The sequence below is a fragment of the Peromyscus maniculatus genome, chromosome 5, assembly GCF_049852395.1.
Source record: "Peromyscus maniculatus bairdii isolate BWxNUB_F1_BW_parent chromosome 5, HU_Pman_BW_mat_3.1, whole genome shotgun sequence".
In the NCBI taxonomy this organism is placed as follows: domain Eukaryota; kingdom Metazoa; phylum Chordata; class Mammalia; order Rodentia; family Cricetidae; genus Peromyscus; species Peromyscus maniculatus.
In genome coordinates, this window is record NC_134856.1 from 144,414,171 (window position 1) to 144,433,029 (window position 18,859).

General features: G+C 42.5%; 1 protein-coding gene across 22 annotated transcripts in view; it reads right to left on the bottom strand.

The window, feature by feature from the left end:
• The window catches only part of Cdc14b (cell division cycle 14B), a 111,419-nt gene that overhangs the window by 71,566 nt on the left and 20,994 nt on the right, over window positions 1-18,859 (bottom strand). For 14 of the 22 annotated variants that reach the window (XR_013051719.1, XR_013051720.1, XM_076573559.1 and 11 more), the window contains 3 exons: window positions 4,963-5,053; window positions 4,332-4,407; window positions 63-155 (listed from right to left, as the gene is read on the bottom strand). Coding sequence is in view for 19 of the 22 variants with exons in the window: in XM_076573559.1 (XP_076429674.1) it covers window positions 63-155; window positions 4,332-4,407; window positions 4,963-5,053 (260 nt within the window). In the remaining 3 variants the exon portion in view is untranslated. Of the gene's footprint in view, window positions 1-62; window positions 156-4,331; window positions 4,408-4,962; window positions 5,054-6,266; window positions 6,855-18,859 lie in introns of those variants that run through there. The other 8 variants (XR_013051718.1, XM_076573562.1, XM_076573560.1 and 5 more) reach the window with 8 other exon arrangements.

The window sequence follows — 18,859 nt, forward strand, 5'->3', positions numbered from 1 at the left end:
CTCTGACTGTAAAACAGCACAGTGGAGCACACTGACCAGTCTTCAGACCCAGCAACACTTACCATGTAACACCCAACAAGGAAGGCGGCATTTGCTTGTTTTCTCTGATCAGTGCCGGTAAAATGTATAATTTTCTTCCTCAGCATTGTAATGGACTACAGCAAAACAAACTGTTGTTAGTTATCTTGACCACTTCAAGTTTCCTAAAATTCTATTTTGTGACAAATTCTATATCTCACATGCATAAGCATCTAGATATCAAAACCTCTCAGAATAACACTGATGCCCTGAAATATCAGGTGCCTTCCCATGAGACATATTGTGACATTAGAATGACTTAAAATTAAAGGGAGAAAGGGAAATGTGAATAGCTTTATTCCTAAAGATGGGCCAACTTCCCGATCATTTCAAAAAGCTATGGACAGAGCCAAGAACTCCCAACACTAAGAATAGAAACTGATGTATCCAGAGTCTATGGGGACCAAAGTTCTCCCTGAAGGCCACTGTCACTCAACAGTGCCATGTTTGTCTGAGACATAAGATTATGGCATTATCCACAACTAGTGACAGGGGTAGGAAACTGAATAAATGTCCCAATGTGAAAAATCAACAAAGCCGGGCTTCCTATAACAGGAGATATAAGAAGCTGGAAAGGTTGGCTGAAGAACCCCTCCTGTTTGCTTGAGACAGTGTCTCACTATTAGCCCTGGCTGGTCTGAGCTCATTATGTAGATCAGGCTGGCCTTGAAGTCACAGCAACCCACTGGCCTCCTAATTGCTAGGATTAAAGGCGTTAACCAACAGCCTGATCTATTTGCTTTCTAAAAAAATCTCCAATCCTGGACTGGAGAGATGGTTCAGTGATTAAGAGCACTTGCTGCTTTTGAAGAAGGCCTGGATTTGATTCCCAGCACCCACATGATAGTTCATGTCTGTCTGTAACTCCAGTTCCAGTGGATCCAATACTCCTCTGATATCCGAGGGCACTGTATACACATGCATGAAAAATACTCATACATATTTAAAAAAAAAAAAAAAGCCAGTAAGTTAAAAGGATATACAGAACAAAGACAATCCATGAGCCAGCAGCTGAATGGCCTCTTCTTAATTATGAAAATTAAGTGTACAGTGGGGAATCTGTGTATGTTTCTCTACATATGTTATATTTCAACAGGAAGTTAAAAAAAAAAAAAAAGGAAGCCATCATCACCCAGCACTTCCCCAGTGGCACTTCACTAATGTGAAATGCATCAAGGCTGGAACAGAGGACGTTCCAGCTCAATGAAAGCACTGCATGTCCCAGTGTCTCTACCATCAATGTGTACTATTTTCCCTTTAATGATTCACATGGACTGAGAGGCCTAAATCAATGAAAAATAGAAACAAAAATTAACCAGCCATTGGCAGCGCAGGCACCCTCTTCACCCAAGGCACTCTGAATCTCACTAGCTATATGGGCAGTGAGGTTTCAGACAGGCTGGTGTTCAGCTTGTCAGTGCTTCTAGCAAGTCATTAGAAAGGAATGCACTCATTTCTGGTGACACAAAGAATAAAAGTCTCTAACAGGCTAGGCATGAAGGTGCATGCACAGGTGCACACACACATAGACTTACTCTTTCAAAACTAAAGCAAAGAAACAATAGTTGAGAGGAGAGGGAATTATATTTAGTCTCTTTGCCCTGTGGGAACAAAAGAGCCACTGACAAGTGGAAAGGGAGAGGGACCCAAAGAGAGGCCACAGATGTTGACTCTGCTATTTAAGAGGGCCTGGGAAGAAGTCTGCTCTCATGTCTAAGTGAACAGAGTTGACGCTCTGGATGGAGGGGAAAATAACTCCCTTACTCATAAACTTGTAATGATGTTAAGCAAAAATAAAAGCCAGTAAGTTAAATTTTTGTTTTGCATAGTTCTCTGGTAAGTAACCCATCAATAAGTTTTTGTTTGTCTTTAATTCCTGCCAACAAATTCAGTATTTTCTACTTGATAGTTTATGATGACTAGTTACTTTTTTAAAACTTGACACATGGTCTCACTAAGTAATCCTTGCTGGCGTGAAACTCACTATGTAGATCAGACTGGTCACAAATTTGCAGAGACCTACCTGCCTCTGCCTCCCAAGTGCTGAGATCAAAGGCATATACCATCATGCCCAGCTAGTTACTCCTCAAGTGTCTGATCAGTAATTCACAGTTTCTAAATAAAGAAATGGGATTTGTGTTCACACTGTGTGCTCTCAGTGAGGCGGCCTCAAGGACATGCCAATGACCCTTGGCTCTCTCACTCCCCAGTCAGATGTATAAAGGGTCCAAGTTGAAGAGCAACTCATGCAACACTATGTGAGTTTCCAGCTAAGAGAACAAAGTAGAGTCTGCTTTCCACTCATCAGTGCTCCTCTTTAAAAGGGAGGCAGGGCTGGGTGGTGGCACACACCTTTAATCCCAGCACTCAGGAGGCAGAGGCAGGTGGATCTCGGTGAGTTCGAGGCCAGTCTGGGCTACAGAGTGAGTTCCAGGAAAGGAGCAAAGCTAAACAGAGAAACCCTGTCTTGAAAAACCAAAAAATAAAAAAATAAAATAAAAAATAAAAGTGAGGTAGGAAGAATGATGGCCAAAGCCTAGCTTCAGTTCCCATTGGGTCAGATAAGAAGGGACCTAGTTAACTAACTGCCTTTCACTCTGAGTATCTTCAATCCAAACCAGAATCAAATAACCCAAATATAACCCATTCCATTAAAACTAGAATAGAAAACAAGTTACGTGTGTTGGCATATCATATCCATGAGGGGATGCAGACACTTCGAGGCCAGTATGGGTTACACATAAGTGCATCTCAAAGCCCAGAAAAACCTCTAGGGATAAAATGTATGCAGTGTAAGTTTAGAAAAAAAATATTTTATTTTATTTTTTAATATACAAGTGTTTTTTCCTGCTTACGTTATGTATGTGTACTATGTGTTTGCCTGGTGCACAAAGACCAGAAGAGGGTGCCATATCCTCTAGAACGCCTGTGACAGTTATGAGTCACCATGTGGGTCTCTGAAAGAGCATCCAGTGCTCTTGACTGCTAAGCCATTTCTCCAGACTCAGAAAAATAAAAATATATATTTTAAATACTGCTACAATGAGAAACAAGATCCTACCCTGTTTTTGAGACAAACTTTCACAATGCAGGTCAGGCTATACAGTCATGTACAGCAATGAGTTCACAACCCTCCTCCAAGCACTGAGATTACAGGTGCGTTCCACCACACCATTAAAACTCTTGGTATGTTTTCAAGACACGCTTCAGTAAGAAACTAGTTTCTTAGTAAGCCTTTTCTGTTTTTTAAAAATAAGACCTTTCTGTCTAGCACAGGCTTGCCTTGAACTTGGGATGCCCACCTGAATGCTCAGATGTGCACTAGCACCAGCATGCCTGGTCTGAAACTGTTTTGTTTTGTAAGAGAAAGCATTCTTTCAAATCTGAATTTTTTAAATACTTTTTAAAAGGAGGTAGGTCTCCTTTGCTTTACTCTAAAATGTTGCTGAGTGATCACTTCAGTCAAACCTTGAATGAAAAGATTAACCTTGAGAGGACCCTAAGAGGGACAAGCATGGATCACCTTAGAAGGTTGAGAACATGAAGGAACAGGATAGTTGAGTTGGGGGAAGGATGGAGAAGGAGAGCAATGAGAGAGATATCTTGATAGAGGGAGCTATTGTGGGTTTAGGGAGAAACCTGGTACTAGGGAAATTCCAGGAATCCAAGGACGACCCCAGCTAAGACTCCTAGCAATAGAGGAGTGGGTGCCTGAACTGGTCTTTTCCTGTAATCGGATGGGTGACTACCCTAATTGTCATAGAACCTTCATCTAGTAACTGATGGAAGCAAATACAGAGATCCACAGCTAAGCACTGAGCTGAGCTCCTAGAGTCCAGCCGAAGAGAAGGAGGAGGGATTATATGAGGGTGTGTGTGTGTCAAGATCATGATAGGGAAATCCATAGAGACAGATGATCTAAGACAGTGGGAGCTCAGGGACTCTGGACTGACATCTGGGGAGCATGGGACCGAACTGGCCCTCTGATAGTCTTATGGCTTTATCCCTGGTGCATAAACTGGCTTTTTGAGCCCATTCCCTATGGTAGGACACCTTGTTCAGCCTTGATGCAGGCGGGGAGGGGCTTGGTGCTGCCTCAACTTGATATACTAGGCTTTGTTGACTTCCCAAGAGAGGCCTTATCCTCTCTGATGAGTAGATGGTGGGTGGGATGAAAAAAAGGTAGGGGGGAGCAGGAGGAGGGGAGAGAGGGGGAACCATGGTTGGTATATAAAATGAAAAAAAAAATTTACCTTGAGCTTCTTATTTATCTTGCAACAATATCTGTAAACCATTGCCAGATTGAGTGGTCCAAAATCAGCATAGAAGCTTTAAAAAATGAATAGAAACAAGTATGAATTAGCTGAATGTAAATGCTCCTAAAATCAAATTATGGCAAGTGAGCATCCACCAACCCTACTAATACTAACAGAAATATTCTGGTAATCAACACTCATTTAAATACGCAACAAATGGGACAGAGTTGTACCTCATTGGTGGAGAGAGCTCAGCTAGCATGCACCAGACAGACCTTGCTGCCCTCCCGTAACACACAACACACACACACCCCAGAGGTGTAGACTGACTCTAACTTCAATTAAGAAATTGTTTTTGCATATATTGCCCACTAGCAAAACCAGTATCTGACAGGTTCTTATTTTCACACAGATCTGCAGTGCAAACTATTACAATATCAAATCTCAGTGTTTAAACGGAGGTTCTCTGTATCCTCAAAGATCTATTTTATTACCAAGAATCTGAAACAGTACCCAGCTGTAAGTGATCAGATATATGATTTCTTAAGGCTATGCCATCTGTACTCATACCAAGAGATTCTTCAGAAGACAGTTTAAAAGTCTCAGTCTTTTAAGAGGCAATACTTACTTCTCATACTCAAGTTCATTATCTATGCTGAAATAATGTTCGTTTGACGCACTCTTTGGTCTGCTGTAGAGAATGGCAAAACAAAGGCGATCTGAAATGGAAAAATTGCAATGTTCCTTCCTTCAAGCTATTAAAAAATGTGTCCCAAGTCAAGACCCAATTCTTTCCTGATGAATTCAAATATGGAAGGTTTTTTTTTTTTAATCGATTTTGTGTGTCCATGCCGCCCACCCCATGTTTCAGATGGGAAAGATAACAATGTATAAATTTTTAATTGATTTTGTGTCCATGTGCACCCCCTCCTCCTTCAGATTGGAAAGGTGACAATATATAATTTCAAAACAGCCTCTTTTGGTGAATAACAGTAAATAGGCAAAAGTCTTAAAGAAGAAATTGCCTTAATCTGTAAGCTTCTACAGTGGTAGGTGATATTTCATGCAGTGATACTGTTTTGACTTCTGAGGCAACTAAGAAATCGCAGGGAACACACAGCATGCATCAGAGGGCTAGCCTGTAGCTATGCATCAAGTTTATGAGGACACTCTGAAAAGACATGCTGCAGGAAACAAACTTTTTAAGTAAAAACAAAGAATGCTTTCAATATTGCTGATTACAGCTATAGAACACAAGAAGGTGTGTTTATACAATTCTTTTCGCAGATGGCCATGGCTTTGAGTTTCTCACAGATTACTGTTAGAACCAAAGCAATGGGAGGCCCAACAAGGATGGAATCTGCTGCATGAATGCAGTCAGGGTGCTGTGGAGTTTAGCAAGAAGGGCAGTAATATTCCAAGGCTCTACTCTTATTCCCCAACCCCAGAAAGGGCAATATCTAATAGTAATTAGATATCTACACTCAAAACATGGCAAAAATCAAGGACAGCCTTTGAAATATATATATATATTTTCAGACCAACTTGTTAGGGCTAAGAAACAACACAAGCTGGTACATCCTTTTCCCCAAATGGTAATTTAAACTTTTCTATTTGTTCCTCCACTCTCACAGTCCCTGCACATATGTCCTAGTAAAGGCAACTACAAACTTCTAGCAGCCACATTCAAATGGGTGACAGGGCTAGTCCTTTCCAACCACAAATGACCTTTGATCCGTGGTGTTCAGTGCCTGGGCATTTCACTAGCTTCCAAGCGTGGGTGGAGAGGGTGTTGGGCACAGAGGTCATAAGCACACTAAGATGTCGGTTCGCCCCAAAGCCACTAGCCCCAGCGGGGAGGTCATTTGGGATCCTTGGGTAGCAAATCGCTACTCCAGCCAGCCCGAGTCCTACCCTGCCCTGAGCACTCACCTCGGATCACCTCGGCCACCCGAGGGGTCCCCGCGCCCTCCCGGCTCATGACTCCAAAGCATCTGGAAGGCAGGGCAAGAGAAGGACCCAGCGGGTCCGGGATGACCGGCCACGGGAAGAAGAATGCAAGGGCGGCCACACCCCCGAAGTTTAAAAAACAGTGAAGTTTAAAGAGCCTCGCCCATGCATGGGCACGGCGACGCCCTGGCGGGTGACAAGCAGCAGACTGAGAGCCAGCCCCGGAAGTTCAAACTCTGGGCCGTCCCCGGGGTGGCCAGGGGCCAGTGTCCTTTAAAAGAGGCCAGACCCACGGGCACGCGCGACCAGGGGTCAGATGCCCTGCAAAAAGAGAGACCTGGCCCACGAGCACACGCAACTAGGGCCAGCTGTCCGGCAAAGGAAGCAACCAAACATACAGGCACTCGTGGCCAGCTGTTTTGCAAATGCGGCGATTAAGCTAGCTCAGAGTACACAGGGCCAGCTCAAAACCCACCAGCCCGCACGACCCAGGCGCGCATGATGAAGGATTTGGGGACAGGCCGGCGCCAGCCTCCACCACAGGCTGGGAACTCCCGCCTCCCCCGCCGCCGCCCAACACCAGGGGGCGCTGCGTGGCCCACACCGCTGAGCGTCACAGCTTGGACCAGACAGGTCGCGCTGGGTTTTGCAAGAAACTTTAGAACTAACTGCAAGGTGAGTTTAGCCTGCTAGACTTGGGCATGAGCAGACTCCCAACACTTGGGAGGCAGAGGTGGAAGGAAAATCAAGTGTTCAAGGTCAGTCTCACCTAAAGAAAATTCAAGGCCAACCTAAGCTGAGAGTCTCTCAATAAATAGGGGTTAAGATGGCTTAGCAGGTAAAGGTGTTTACCCCTCGAGGATGCAGCCTGATTACCAGTTTAATGCCCAGAACACACATAATGGTGGAAAGGTAAGAACCAACTGGACCTCTGACCTCCCCACACATCATATGCACGCATGTCCGTGCACAAACACTATATTTTTCAAATTAAAAATAAACCTAATACTCAGGTCACTTGCTATTTTAAAGGTATAGGAATAGTCTAAAAGCAAAATGTTTAATATGCTTCTTAGCAACCATTCAACAGTTTCAGCCTATGTCCTTAATCTCAAGAGAACAAGTTAACGTACAGGAGTGTGATTGCACTTTTGTAGTATGTCATATGATGCTATCTATGTCTTGTGGATCTTTTTTATTTCTTCCCAAGTTTTTCCAAGTTTTCTACAGAAAAGCACCAAGGAGTGAAAAATTGTCAATGCCCTTCCCTTGAAAAAAAAAAAAAGAAAAAGAAAAACAGCAAGTCTAGAAAATAAATTTTTAGGAAAAAAATGACACATTATTTATAATTCCTAAAGACCTGCATAGTCCTTAACCTTATTGTAGAATTTCAGATGGGTCAGATTGAGACAGAGACGCAGTTACACACACACACACACACACACACACACACACACACACACACACACACACACACACCAGTGGGGTGAATTCCTCTCATACTTGCACCTGGGGAAGACTTTTCTCAGATCAAAGCACCATCAGAAAAATCAACCCATAAATTGATATACTTTAAAACAGTTTTTGCAGAAATAAACACAAACAAGTCAAGGGAATAAGCTGTTAAGAATACTCTGTTGGCTGGAGAAATGGTTCAGCGGTTAAGAGCACTGATTGCTCTTCTAGAGGTCCTGAGTTCAATTCCCAACAACCACATGGTGGCTCACAACCACCTGTAATGAGATCTGGCATCCTCTTCTGGCCTGCAGGGACTCATGCAGGCAGAACACTGTGACCATAATAAATAAATAAATATTAAAAAAAAAAAAATACTCTAAATTCATCAAGCATACCCAATTTCAATTATGTTATTGTAAAAATTACAGAAATGCCATTTTAAAGTTTGAGATTTTTTATTCATTTCTTTGTTTTGTATGTGTGGCAGAGAACTTCTCTCTGGAGTCCATTCTCCCCTGCCACCTTGTGGGTTCCAGGGATCAAACGACATGCAACTACTGATATCTTTAAAGTCAAAAATCTAGTCAGCAGTGGACACCTTTAGAGCAGGCGACTGGACACGAAACAAAAATGAGTAAGAGAGATTTATGCAGCCGGGTGGCGGCACACGCCTTTAATCCCAGCACTCGGGAGGCAGAGGCAGGTGGATCTCTGTGAGTTCGAGGCCAGCCTGGTCTACAAAGCGAGTTCCAAGAAAGGCGCAAAGCTACACAGAGAAACTCTCTCTCGAAAAAAAAAAACAAAATCAAAAAAAAAAAAAAAAAAAAAAGAGAGAGAGAGAGATTTATGCCTTTTTATAGCTTTTGAACTTTGGGTTACATATTATATATTCAAAAGAGCAACATTTTGAAAAACAAGCTTGCAGGCTAACAATGTTTATTCAAAGCTAAATCCCTACTAAGATGTGAAGCACTTTATGAGGATGCCTGAAAGGGGCCCTTTCCACACACTGAAACCTGTGTGTACTTTCTAATCTTTGGAAATTGCAATTTTTTTGTGTGTAGCTGTAAGTTTTTCTCTGGTCTGCCAGGCCCCCTGCAGAAGCTTATATTAATTATAACTGCTTTGCTATTAGCTCAGGTTTGTTACTGACTAGCTCTTACACTTAAATTAACCCATAATTCTTATTTATGTTCAGCTGCTGTGGATGATTGATTGATAAATAAAACTCTGATTGGCCAGTAGCCAGGCAGGAAGGATAGGGTAGGTGGGACAAGGAGAAGAATTCTGGGAGGTAAAAGGCTGAGGCAGAGAGACGCTGCCAGCCGCCGCCATGACTAGCAAGATGTAAGGTACCGGTAAACCACGAGCCACATGGCAACTTATAGACTAACAGAAATGGGTTAATTTAAAATATAAGAACAGCTAGTAAGAAGCCTGCCATGGCAATACAGTTTATAAGTAATATAAATCTCTGTGTGTTTACTTGGTTGGGTCTGAGCGGCTGTGGGACTGGCGGGTGAGAGAGATTTGTCCTGATCGTGGGTCAGGCAGGACCAGGAAAACAGTAGCTACATTTAGCCACATGGTTTGGTACCTTTTCTCAGTTCTGCCTTGTCGTTTTGCTTCCTCTGTGTCTGGCTGAAGACTCTTGACTCTGCTTTTCCTCTTCCCAGAATTCTCCTTGTCTGCTTACTCTGACTATACTTTCTGCCTGGCTACTGGCCAATCAGCATTTTACTTATCAACCAATCAGCAACACACATTCATAACATACAGAACATTCCACAGTACTTCCCCTTTTCTGTCTAATCAAAAAGGAAGGTTTTAACTTTAACACAGTAAAATGACATATACTAGAACAATTATCAAGTAAGGATTACAGTTACAATATCTAGTCTATTTGTATTTGGCAAAATTAAAGAAAATATTCTATCTATCTATCCTATATTTGTGAATCTAAAGTTTCATATCTAATTTATTTTATCATAACCAAGGAAAATTATAGACATAGAAAGATCAAATCGAACTCTAAAGGATATGCTAAATAAACAGAAAGGGGCAACAAAACCCCCCAGAAATAGATTACATAATGCTCTATTAACTTTGAATTTTTTCAATCCTAATGAGGAACAACAGCAGCTGCAGAGAGACATTGGATAACAGAAAAAACTACAGAATTAAATCATCCTATATACTTTAAGGATGTGCTGACCTCAGAATGGAAACCAGGGTATGTGTTACATTGGGGACAAGGTTTTGCTTTTGTTTCTACAGGAGAAGATAAGCTGTGGGTACCATCAAAATTGATAAAGGTTCAATTTAAACGAGAGACCTCTTAATTAGAGGAGGTGATAGTTCATCAACCAGCATGATCATCCAATTTAAATTAACTTATACAACTAACAAATGCTTTTCATTTAATCAGATATAACTTGCCAAAAGGGAACCTCCCCAAAGTTAGTCTTGGGGAAAGGTTTTTGCTTTTGTCTTTCAGGAGAATGAAGGCTAAGGAATCTGAAGAACACTGGAGAAATGAGACATCTGAAGAAAAGAGAAAAATCATCCAGAAAGAAATGTTCCAAGAAAACAAGTAAATTGGTCTACTGGTGTATCACATATAAAATTTCATAAGTCTTCCTAAATATTTGTTTCTGCTCTTTTCTACAAACACTTAACACAAATGGTCTTTATGTAGTCCCAGTTCAATTAAAAATTAAAGCTGGCTTTGGAGTTTGAGTATGCCTCTCTCCTTCTCTAAATCCAAGCATGTTTCTTAAAAGGAAAATGCAAAATCTCAGTATCATGTCAGATTGCCACTAACTAATCTCAATTCTTTGATTCTATTTTGATTCTTTAAGCTTTTCTTAAGGTATGAATTTATATCAAAATTTATAAGATATATATGATATATATATTTTTAAACTTTTGTCTTGAAATTAATGGTCATATAGAGTACTAACTAATTCTTTAAAAAAAAAAAAAAAAAAAAAAAGGTTTCATTTAGCTGCCTATACATGTTTTTGTACTGGAGTCTCTATCAGTTTTTTGCAGGGAATCATGACCAGGCCTAACAGTGAATGTGAAGTCTCCAGAAAGATGATGGGGTCCCACAACAACGATTCCACATGGACAATAATAATACCACTAAGCTGACAAACATCACCCAAAGATCAGCTTTGGACTACAAACTGCTCAGGACAATTTTGAGATAGCTAGCTGAGATGATCCAGCCTCACAGACTATTCTAGCTCCAAGCCAGGCTGGCCTCGAACTCACAGAGATTCGCTGCCTCTGCTTCCCAAGTGCTGGGATTAAAAGCATGTGACACCACCACCTATCCATTGAACAATGGATTAGCAGGTAAATGCACCTGCTACCAAGCCTGACAACCTGAGTTCAATTCCTGAGATCTACATTGTAAAAGGAAAGAACTAACTCCTGAAAGTCACCTTCTGACCTCTACAAGCATGCACAGGCATGCAGGCACATGCACAGGCATGAAGGCACATGCACATACAACCATTTAATAAAAAAGTCTTGGAGTCTAGGGGTGTACAGAGCACTCACCTAATATGGTTGAGGCTCTAGATTCTGTCTCCAGCAACAACAAAAAGTCTTGGGTGTTTTGTATTTGCTGGTTTCTTTGGAGCTAAGAATTAAACCAGTTATCTTGGTTGTAAGCATTATCAAGTGAGTGCCCTACCACCAGCTCCATGTCCAGACTTATTAAGGAACATCTTGGAATTAGTTTACCATGTAAAAACATACTCCTTTAGGGTGAGTGAGGATAGAAAAGAAGCTTTCTTCCCCATCTGCCTGAGTGTGCTCAACTCCCCCATTAACGTATGCTCTGGCAGCACTTACAGCTGACCAAGATCTATCCATGCAGCCTCAAGGATAAATAAAGCACCAGACACTCAGTCTCTCAATGGGAAATGTGTTTATACCTCTAGCCAGTTGCCTTTGCTACCATTCCTTCAGGCTTCTGTGACTCCTGTGAAGTTTATGCCCACTGACGAAGAGAGAGAAAATGATGACTCCCTATCCTTTAAAGCAAGGAACCCTGAAACTTCACTGGGAGGATCTACCCAGCATATCTCACATGCTCTCTGGCTATGTGAAAAATTCCAGTTCATATTCTAGTTTCAGCTGGAGATGCAGTTCAGTGACACACTGCCTGTGCACAAGTTTGATCTCCAGCACCACATAAAGTTAGGCATGGTGTCCCACACCTGTAATATCAGCACTTGAAAAGTGGAATCTGCTGCGCAGTGGTGGTCCATGCCTTTAATCCCAGCACTTGGGAAGCAGAGGCAGGCGGACCTGTAAATCAGAGGCCAGACTAGTCTACGCAGTGTGAGTTCTAGGATAGCTAGGGCTGTTACACAGAAAAGCCTTGTTTTGAAAACCAGAAAAGTGGAATCAGGAAGAACAGTAGTTCAAGGTTTTCCTTAGCTACATAGGTCCAAGGCCAGTCTGGGAGACAAAGACCTTGTCTCAAAAGCAAACAAGACCTTAGTTTCAGGTAAGGTATAGCCCAGTGCTGCTGAGCAGCAAAATGCCTGTGGCTCCATTACCAACACACACACACAGTCCAGTTAGACTGTTATTTTAGGGAGCATGTCTGGGTCTTAAGCCTGGTTACCCATGCAGTCAGTCCCCTCCCATCAAGCTCCTGGCTATGAAGTACCAGTTGAGTGGTACTAGTCCTAAGAGTAACAAATACATGAAATCTTGTGGAGGCTACCCAAAGAGAACCTGATCTCTAAGTATAACTATTAGGATCCTGTACATGCGCAGCTCGGGGTCCTGTGTCTTACCTCTTACATCATCAGCAGGTGCTGGCAACTACGTGGTCACACAATCTGTGCCTTAAAAAGCCGAATGTGGACCCCCACTCTCTCTGTGTGTCTTTTGCTCTCTGCTCTGCACGCTTTCCTCCCCCACCAGGCCTGGCTACCCCGCCCCCACCTTTCCCTCCTAATAAAGCTCTAAAAGTACCACTGGATTCTATCATGACTGTGACCTTTCCACACAGTAACCAGCACCGATTTTAACTATCAATAACCATAGCAAGTGTGAGGGTGTGTTAAACTTAAAATTTCCTCTATTCAAGATTTTTCAGAAATGATTGTTTAAAAAAAAAAAGAACATCCTAAAAGATGAGTATGTTGGTTGGTTTTTAACTGATATAAATGTAGACTTATCTGGAAAGACAATCTCCACTGAGGAGTTGCCTTATTCAGACTGGCCTGTGGGCAAGTCTGTGGAGGCATTTTCTTGATTGAGGGTTAATGCAGAAGGCCCACCTCACTGTGGGTGGTGCCATCCCTAGGCATATGGTCCTCAGTTGTATAAGAAAGCAGGCTGAATAAACCACAGGAGCAAGCTACAAGCAGAGCTCCTCCATGGTCTCTGCCTCAGTTCCTGCCTCCTAGTTCCTGTCCTGACTTCTCTCAGTGATATAATTTGACCTGAGTTTTTAGCTAAAGAAACCCTTTTCTCCCCAAGTTGTTTTTGGTCATGGTATTAATCACAGCAATAAAACTCTCACTATAACACTGACTCAGGTCAGACGTAGTAGGACAGGGCAGTGTGGTCAGATTATATCACTAGAAGGTCCCACGCCCAGCAGGCCCAATGGTCAGTGCTGAACCAGGGAGAAGCCACAGAACGGGCACTTTAGGCAGATGGATACTCATCTAGGGTTACAAGCCAGGAATTTTAACAATTCTTATTTTTCTATTTAAGTAATTTCAGAGGGGATTTACCTCAATATTTACCTCATTCTAAGACAAACACTTGCCCAAAGGAGCATATTCAACAAACTTTACTTCACACCTTCTTAAACTTTTTCCACCTGAGACCTCTTTGCCCACAGAATTTTTTATATTAACCCACATCAGTCATGGGTGTATAAATAGGCATGCAAATCAAATATGTGCTGGTGAATCAGGAGGAAATGATTTTTAAGCAGTTATTTGGCATGTATGTACACTTTCCATTAAAGGCTAAGCCATGGTTGCCTATCAGATGGATGTGCTTGCTTACTTTCACATAAAGAATGAATTTTTGGGTGGATCTCTGTTAATGCAGGACACAAAGCATCTTCAAGATTTCTTCAGAGCTCATCAACATTTTGATTTTACAGTCATCATTCCTGAGTACACATGCCATTTTACATAAATATGTAGTACAAAATGGCATAAATATGTTTAAAGTCATTTCAGAAACTGTCAATTCTGTCCTAATCTCAAGGCAAAACTCATTCAGAGATTTTGTTTGTTTGTTTAAACAAACACAAGTCAGCAATTTTTAAAATCAAGTTATTTTACCACAACACAATCCAAAGATTGTGCAGAGGATGGCAGTGGAATACTTCTAAAGTCCTTGTTTTCTATAATTTAACAGAATGTCTGGGAGAGAAGAGAACTGTATGTGCAGCAAAACCCTGCAATCCGAGAGGTGCTCCAGGCAGCTGGTTATACTGCACAGAGAGAGGCATGCACAGTGGAAACCACTCTGCTGTAAACCAAAGATGCAGTGGGGCTACACAGCGCAAGCAAGGGCCGCCAGGAACACCTCAGTCAGCCTGGCTTGATTCTGAATCAATATTTGCTCACTGTACACTTTAGAAACGTTTTACCATTACTATTTTTTAGCTACCTCGATGTTCAGCCACCCAGCTCTACATGAGGCTGACCCCCACAGATTAGAGAGCTGAGCCTTGCCAGGCAGTGGTGGCACACACCTTTAATCCCAGCAATCGGGAGGCAGAGGCAGGCAGATTTCTGAGTTCAAGGCCAACCTGGTCTACAAAAGGAGTTCCAAGACAGACTCCAAAGCTACACAGAGAAACCCTGTCTTAAAAAACCAAAAAAGAAAGAAAAGAAAAGAAAAGAAAGCTGAGCCTTTCTTTATAAGAAACAAGGTCTTTTTGGTTTTGTTTTTTTTTTTTTTTTAGAAAAGCTGGCCTTGAACTCAGAGATCTGCTTGCCTCTGCATCCATGCATCACCACCACTACCACCTAATTTTAAAAAATGGAATCAAGGGCAAAATACTTGAAGATAGTTGGCCAAAGAAAATAAAGAAAGAAAAGAAATACAGAGCGGGGTGGCGGCGGCACACGCCTTTAATCCCAGCACTCGGGAGGCAGAGGCAGGCGGATCTCTGTGAGTTCGAGGCCAGCCTGGGCTACCAAATGAGTTCCAGGAAAAGGCACAAAAGCTACACAGAGAAATCCTGTCTCGAAAAACCAAATAAATACGAAAAAAAAGAGAAATGCAAATTAAACTCACAATGAAGAAGCACATCCACTTAGAAACGCTGAAATTGGAAATAACACTACTTGTTGAAAAAGATGTAGAGTCATCATCATAGTCCTATACTGCTAAGAACCATAATATAATAGTAATGTCTATTAATACAGAAAAGTATCAAAGTGGGAGCCTGACCCTCCTGCAAACAAGCCTTCCAGGTAACAAAGGTCTCAAAGGAAAAGCTGAGGGCAGTGAAAAAACACATCCAGCTTCCCTGTGTTCAGGCCCAGGGCTACCTGACTACTGTCATGTCCCATAAGTCATATACTAATCAGGTTCAATATTCTGTGGAATGTAAGAAGCCCCTTATCCAACAATGTCCTTGGGACTTTCCAAACACCTGTTGTAACCCAAATCACAAAGAACACAGTGTCTCTTAGTCTAACTTGATAATGTCAACTGACCTTGGACCCACTTCCTCCTTATGGCACAACACACACACACACACACACACACACACACACACACACACACACACACATCTTACACATCTATGGCACAACACACACAACATACACACACACAACCTACCCCCAAAAAAGACCTTAAAAGAACATCCTTTGTTTTCCCTGGACTGGTTTAAGTTTTACTTCAGTCCTCCCAAGTTCCTTTTGCCAGAAGGACAATCCAATTCTGTGCCTTTTGTCTGTTAGCTTCAGCTGTCAACTTGAAATAAACCTAGAATCACTTGGGAAGAGGAACCTCAACTGAAGAATTGTCCCCATCAGATTGGCCTGTGTTATCTGAGACATTTTCTTAACTGCTAACTGATGTGGAAGGGCCAGGCCCACTGGAAGGGTCAAGGAGCTTGGGCTGTGTAAGAAGGGTAGCTAAGCAAGCCCCTCCATGGTTTCTACTTCAGTTCCTATTTCAGCTCCTGCCCTAGGTTATCCTGGATGATGGACTGTGACCTGTCAGCTGAAATAAACCCTTTCCTCCCCAAGTTAATTTTGTTTGTGATGTTATCACAGCAACAAAGAAGCAAACTAAAACACTCAAACCTAACCCCACTTCTCCCTAATCCTAATAACAGAAAGGGAGACACAGGAAAAAAGAAAACTTCCTGTTAGAACTCCCATCTGACAGTGTGGGGTATGTAAACTGGAGGAGAAAGAGTAAAGCAGACACCCAACATTGGCCTCGGGCCTCTGCACCCACCTGTACACACCTGCATGCTCACCTGTACACATGTGTACACACAGATACACAGAACCTCACTGGAAATGTTTAGCAGTCTCCTGCAAGTTATTTAATTTTCCCTTTGACCTCGCCACTCTATCTCTATGTAAACTCTCAAGAGAAGTTCCAAGTGTCTACAAAAGAACAGGCACACAAATATTCACAACAGCTTCGTCATAGACAACAACTAGAAGCAATCCAGAGACCATCTGTAAGAGAGCAGGGACTCCTCCAATGGAACACTACTCCAGCAACAACCCAAGAGCAAGTGCACAATGCTCCACCAACACCCACATCTCTAGCCTCAAGCAGAGAGAAGCTCACATTCAGGACTCTGTACACACAAAGTTCAACCACAGGTAACACTGGCCCACAGAGACAGAAATCGACAGTTACCAGAGGTGGATGTGGGGAAAATTGACAGCAGTGGCTCCTGGGTGTAACCCCGAAAACACTCACACATTTGACTGTATGTAAGCTGTATTTTATAAGGTCAAGGGGCAAGAGGTGAGAATAGCTTAAGAAAGAATCTCAGAGGCTAGAGAGACAGCTCAGCAGTTAAAAGCTGTACTGCTCTTGCAGAGAAACTGAGTTTGGTTCCCAGCACCCACATCAGGTGGTACACAACCATCTGCAACCCCAGTTCCAGGGGGTCCAGTGTCCTCTTCTGGCCTCCAAGGGTAGCCACATGCATATGGAAACACCAAACAAATATACACACATTACACATAAACTGAAAAATTACATTTAAAAAATAAAGAATCTTGACTACTATGGATTTGTAAAAAAAGTACTAACAAAGTATTCTATACTGAACACAATGAAGGATAATCTTAACCTAATTAACATCATAAATAATAATTTATATTGCAGCCTAAAACTAGAAAAGTATCTGGGAATGAGGCTCAATTGAGAGAACACTTGTTTAGTATGCAAGAAGCCTGGGGTTGGCTTCTCGGCACTGCCTAACACCAGCGTGGGATGTAAACCTGGGAACCCAGCACTGTGGGCAATGGTGGTAGGATGACCAGAAGTTAGGGGTATCTTCAGCTGAATTCCAAGGCTAGCCTAGGCTACAGAGACCCCATAAAGATTTGCCAGAAGACACATTAAGGATAGTAGAAAAATAATTTAAGATTCTTCAAATAGTTTTGTTGTGGTGGTGGTTTTTTGAGATAGGGTTTCTCCGTGTAGTTTTGGTGCCTCTCCTGGAACTCACTTTGTAGGCCAGGCTGGCCTCGAACTCACAGAGATCCACCTGCCTCCGCCTCCCAGAGTGTTAGGATTAAAGGCATGCACCACCGCACTGCTCAAATAGTATTTTTATCTGCAGGACATGGTGGCACACGTCATTAATCCCAGTACTTGGGAGGCAGAGGCAGGTGAATCTCTGAGTTTGAGGCCAGCCTAGTTCCAGGACAGCCAGACCAACATAATAGAGAGAACTGTCTCAAATTAAAATAATAAAAATATTATTTTTTATCTATTTTCAGTCAAAACTGCTTGTTCAAAATAACAATAATAGGAATAAAAAAATTTAAAAAGTAGAGACTGGGGTGCTGTGGTCTTCACAAAGGTGTTCTTTGTGGGGAGGGGCAGTGAATGGTAGGGACTGAGTCAGGACCTTGTACATGCTAGGCAAGTGGGCTACCACTGAGCTACATCCCAGGACTTCTAAACTATTTTTCCTTAGGATTATCTGCCCTTCCTTACATGCTAACCACATTTTATCTATATATTTATTATTTAAAAGGTGAACTAGATTAAGAATAAGGAGACAGTGGCTCTGCTGAGGACATACATGTGGCTTCATATGTTCTAGCCTCACTCCTCGGTGTCTAGCTGTGCACTAGAACCCCACGCCTGCAGGGTCTAGCACAGCCCTCTGCAGAGATGGTGCCTGTGCCTATTCTGCCTGTCTGCTGCTCTAGTGCACAGCAGGCTTACAGGCAGCTGGTCTCTCAGTTCTAATTTATAACCGACAAGAAGTGGGAAGCCCACAGCCTCCCTGGTCAGCAAAGCAAACACAAGGAGCTGGGCTTTCCTGCCACTCTGGAGGCCTCTGGGGCATGAGTTTTGAGCCCCTAAGCCTCTCAGCCTTAGGGATCCCCTACCTAGCACATAACAGGCACTTAGCCAACACCAGTTTAGTGACCAGATGGAAAGACAAGTAAAGCTGAACAAAAAGAAACCCTAATGGAGTCCACCCTGGTCTAAGCGCTAACGGCGGTCACCTCAGCATCCAGCAGTCTAATGATAAAGGCACAGTCACCCCCACTTCACACAGGGACTGTCACCATCCTGGCAGGAGTGAAAATAAAGAGACACCATGCCCCTCCCTTTGGCTATCAGACTATACACTCCAAGAAATTGGGATTTCCCTAGAAATTCCATGTTGAGAAAAGGGAGAAACTGAAGTCTGGAGCTAGACAGGAGAAACTTTCTGATAACTGAACTAGACTGAAGGGACTCTAGCCAGCTTGAGCACAGCAAACATGGCTCTGGCAGGCTTTGCCCTTCTCCATTCCCTCTGCCTTGCTAAAAACAGATTACATTCCTGAAGCTAGTCACCAAGGTCTATTCCCTTATTTGGCCACTTCCTCCTCCTGTGGCTG